We start from the raw sequence: 4,406 nt of genomic DNA, 5'->3' as shown, positions 1-4,406 counted from the left end.
TCTCTCTCTCTCTCTCTCTCTCTCGGATCTGGTTTGTCAGTTTATCAGTATATAAGTAGTGTTTCTGAATCTGCATTGTTCATCTCCTCCTGTATCTGTATGGTGCATGACTTGCTTTTCTTATGCATGCAGATTAGAGCGAGCATATATGTGAGAGGCGGTGCCCAGGAGCAGCATACGTTGGCGTCTGAGCCTGGTGGCTTCATCGGACGTCCCATTGTTGCCATGGATGCCAGAAGAATTCGGACCACACCAATGGCGCCTTGTTATTTCATTCCCTGGGAGAAGTTGCATATATGTTATATGGCTTTGGTTTGTGTTTGAAATAAAAAGGGCATGTGTGTGCCCGTGGCCAGAGTCACTAGAGACAGCTAGAAATTAGGCACACAAACTGTTACGTAGTTTTTGTGTATGTGACAGATTCAACAACATTTGTATGCATGCATGCATATGCATATGCTGACTAAAAAATGTAAGGCTGGTGTATCCATTTGATGTCTGCTGCCGACCCATGTTGCTGAAAGGTGCACATATGTATAGGTTGACAAAGATTATTGTCTGCCATGTTGCTGAAAGATGAAATCAAAACAAATGTGTCTACTTCTTTGAGGATCTAAACATGATATTTTTGTGCTTGTTCTGAGGATCCGTGCCTATGGATGTGGACATGTTACCAGATCCATTTGCTTTGCTTGTGAAATAAGAGAAAAAGGACGGCGGCTTGAACATTGTTTAGAAAGATAAATTAGAAACTCCGAAAAAGAACAATTGATTTTTGACATCCTCGAAGAAAGCAAAATAGAATAGCTTTTTTTGCAATAAAAATAGAATAGCTTTTTTTTGCAATAAAAATAGAATAGCTTTGACTGACTTGAAAAGGTTAGTTTACTAAAAAAGAAATGGAGAGACCAATGTAAAACAAAAAGAAAACTAATTCCCTTTCCTTCCGCCACCTCACCGATCCGCTGTCTAACTTGTGCCACCTCACCGATCCGCGGTCTAACTTGTGCCACCTCATTGATCCGCGGCACATCCTTTCTTTTGCCCTTGGACCATGCCCTCCTCATTCTAACTCCCATCTCTATATATACTAGAACCAGCAATCCATCCGCGTGCGGGGTGCGCGTGCGACTTGGGCTTGGGGCTTGGTGACGGTGAGGGTGAGGGTGAGGGTACGGCGACGGCGACGACACGACAGCAGATCACGCCGTCCATTCCCAGTTCGAGCTTCTTCTTCGTTTGTTCCCTCTCGAGGTGATAACAAGTAGCTGAAGGCGGGCAGCAGCGGGAAGCGACGAATTGATTCCACTGTGAGTTTTCAAATCAGGCAAGTCCAGCTCCATACCAACTGCTGCGTAGGATCTCTCAACTCCACCTCCATTTGGCTCCCTCAAACTCCAGCTCCATGCCAACTGCTGCGCTTAATAAAACAACTTATGCAAGCCCTACCGCCAGCTTTATCTTGTATTCATTCAGACTTGTTTGCCTGTCTAGGAAATAGATTGTTGTTTAATTTTGTTGTATTGGACAAGTGATCCCAAGGTGAGGTTGGCTGGACAATGACAACAATGTCATCCATGACGTCTCGTCTGGGGGTCACGTGTAGTACTACTTTACAGTTCTGCATGTATTGCGTCGAGGATCGACTCCCGCGATCCAACTATATATATAGAGCAATATACTACAAGAAAATCCAATCTACTCGCCTCCTGGGTTGTGCTTCTGCTATCGCCATGGACGACGACGGCTCCTCCTCCTCCTCGCCGCTGCGCGTGGTGATCTGCCCCTGGCTCGCCTTCGGCCACCTGCTGCCGTGCCTCGACATCGCCGAGCGCCTGGCGTCGCGGGGCCACCGCGTGTCCTTCGTCTCCACGCCGCGCAACATCGCGCGCCTCCCTCCGGTTCGGCCGGCCGTGGCGCCGCTCGTCGACTTCGTGGCGCTGCCGCTCCCGCGCGTGGACGGCCTCCCGGAGGGCGCCGAGTCGACCAACGACGTCCCGCACGACAAGTTCGAGCTCCTCCGGAAGGCCTTCGACGGCCTAGCCGCGCCCTTCTCCGAGTTCCTGCGCGCCACGTGCGCCGAGGGAGCTCGCAAGAGGCCGGACTGGCTCATCGTCGACAGCTTCCACCACTGGGCCGCCGCGGCCGCCATCGAAAATAAGGTTCTCTCCCCTCTGTTGCTTCAATTCCATGTACGTACAAGTACAGCTCGATTGATCCATGCCGCCGATGTCATACCCAAGGTTTTTAGTTTCAGAAACAAAATAATTTCGGACCACACTGAAATATGCAAATTATTTTGTATTTTGAGATTTCAAATTTCACTTAATTTTAACATAACTTAAATTTATTTTAAAATCAGTTTGAATCTGTCTCAAAATTTTGAGGTTAAAAATATTTTAGAACCCACTGAAATATGTGAATTTTGTAAATTTCACCAAATTTTCTTTGAAATTTTTAACCCTGGTCATACCAACATGTACTATTTGCTATAGGTTCTATGTGTGATGCTTCTCCTAGGAGCCGCAACCGTGATCGCCACCTGGGCCAGAGGGGTGTCCGAGCACGCCGCGGCCGCCGTCGGAAAAGAGCGATCGGCAGCCGAAGCGCCAAGCTTCGAGACGGAGAGGAGAAAACTGATGTTCACCCAGAACGCATCGGGGATGACGGTCGCCGAGCGATACTTCCTGACGCTCATGCGGAGCAATCTCGTGGCTATCCGGAGCTGCACCGAGTGGGAGCCTGAGAGCGTCGCTGCCCTCACCACGCTCGCGGGCAAGCCGGTCGTCACTCTCGGCCTCCTCCCACCCTCGCCTAAGGGAGGCCGCGGCGTCGGCAAGGATGACGCCACCGTGCGCTGGCTCGATGCGCAACCGGCCAAGTCGGTGGTCTACGTCGCGCTGGGGAGCGAGGTGCCGCTGCGCGCAGAGCAGGTACACGAGCTGGCCCTCGGCCTGGAGCTCTCTAAGGCACGCTTCCTTTGGGCTCTGCGGAAGCCGCCTGGCGTGTCGGACGCGGGCGTCCTCACTCCAGGGTTCGAGGAGCGCACGCGCGGCCACGGGCTCGTGGTGACCGGGTGGGTTCCTCAAATCAGCGTGCTGGCGCACGACGCCGTGGCCGCGTTCCTGACGCACTGCGGGTGGAACTCGACCATCGAAGGGCTGTTGTTCGGCCACCCGTTGATCATGCTGCCCATCTCCAGCGACCAGGGGCCCAACGCGCAGCTCATGGAGGGTAGGAACGTCGGGATGCAGGTGCCAAGAAACGAGAGTGACGGATCGTTCATCCGGGAAGACGTCGCCGCGATGGTGCGGGCCGTCGCCGTGGAGGAAGACGGCAGGAGGGTCTTCACGGCCAACGCCAAGAAGATGCAGGAGATCGTGGCCGACGGCGCATGCCATGAGAGGTGCATCGACGGGTTTATTCAGGGGCTCAGATCCTACAAGCCATGAAAGCGTTTTTAGTTTTCCCCCATGATACATGTAACTTTGTTCGTGTGAAATTTGATCTAGCGGTAACTTTCTAGTTGACTGGTTCATGCCAGATCATGGACAACCTAATAAGGTTGCTAGTAAGCAGCCGGTTTTTAGTATATCGTAAGCAGCAATTTTTTTACTCTACAGTAAGCTTATACTACGTAGAGTAAAACCATAGATATGATAACCTGCCCTACAAGAAAGATATAGGGTAGCGGCGAACTAACCTGTGGTTGGATGGTTAGAGGGACAGTGGTATCCCCAGCCCATCAGGGTTTCACGATTTCCGGTGATACACATTCAGTGGGAGGAGACATTCTCGTCGATGACGAGGTGCCTACGTTGACCTCGTAAATTTTAAGATGATATATTGGCTCGGTCTTTCGAAGATGCTCATAAGGGTAGGATGTGCGTGTGTGTGTTTAATAGGGGTGAGTGTATGCACGTATATGAATGTTTGCGTTTGTACTGTCTTAAAAAAAGATATAGGGTAACCTTTTTGAAATTTGAAATTTCACATAAATTGTATAGTACCTAATTCTTTTTTCATATATAATCTGAAATAGTGGCATTCTTCATGAATCAGTATCGCCCTTGAATCTAATATCACACATATTTTATGTACATTGCATCAACCAAATATCCACATTATGTACGATGAATAAATAAGTGTAAGAAAAATCATGGAAGAAAGAATAGGGCGCAATAATAAATTACCATGGCTTCTCCAAACGAGAAAGATGCAACAGGAAAGAAAAAAAATGATGCTAGCTAGACTCCCCACTGCCCATGGCGCCCCTTTCATCACCCTCTAAATATATTGCTGAGCCTCAAAACCTTCAACAACATATTCTCACCACTTGATCAAAATAACAATCCTCTCATGTGCTTCTAGGTTGACCTTCACGCAAACTTATAGCCTGAATGTGG

General features: G+C 49.4%; 1 protein-coding gene across 1 annotated transcript; it reads left to right on the top strand.

Moving 5' to 3' along the window:
- Positions 1-1,715: 1,715 nt before the first annotated feature.
- Positions 1,716-3,591, top strand: LOC123094322 (putative UDP-rhamnose:rhamnosyltransferase 1). Its single transcript, XM_044516356.1, has 2 exons — positions 1,716-2,162; positions 2,496-3,591. Exons 1-2 carry the CDS (start codon positions 1,734-1,736, stop codon positions 3,450-3,452), a joined length of 1,386 nt encoding a protein of 461 aa, XP_044372291.1. The 5' UTR covers positions 1,716-1,733; the 3' UTR covers positions 3,453-3,591.
- Positions 3,592-4,406: the final 815 nt, after the last annotated feature.

The sequence above is a fragment of the Triticum aestivum genome, chromosome 4B (assembly GCF_018294505.1).
Source record: "Triticum aestivum cultivar Chinese Spring chromosome 4B, IWGSC CS RefSeq v2.1, whole genome shotgun sequence".
NCBI classification, from domain to species: domain Eukaryota; kingdom Viridiplantae; phylum Streptophyta; class Magnoliopsida; order Poales; family Poaceae; genus Triticum; species Triticum aestivum.
The sequence above is the reverse complement of the archived record's forward strand: the minus strand, read 5'-3'. Positions and strand labels throughout refer to the sequence as shown.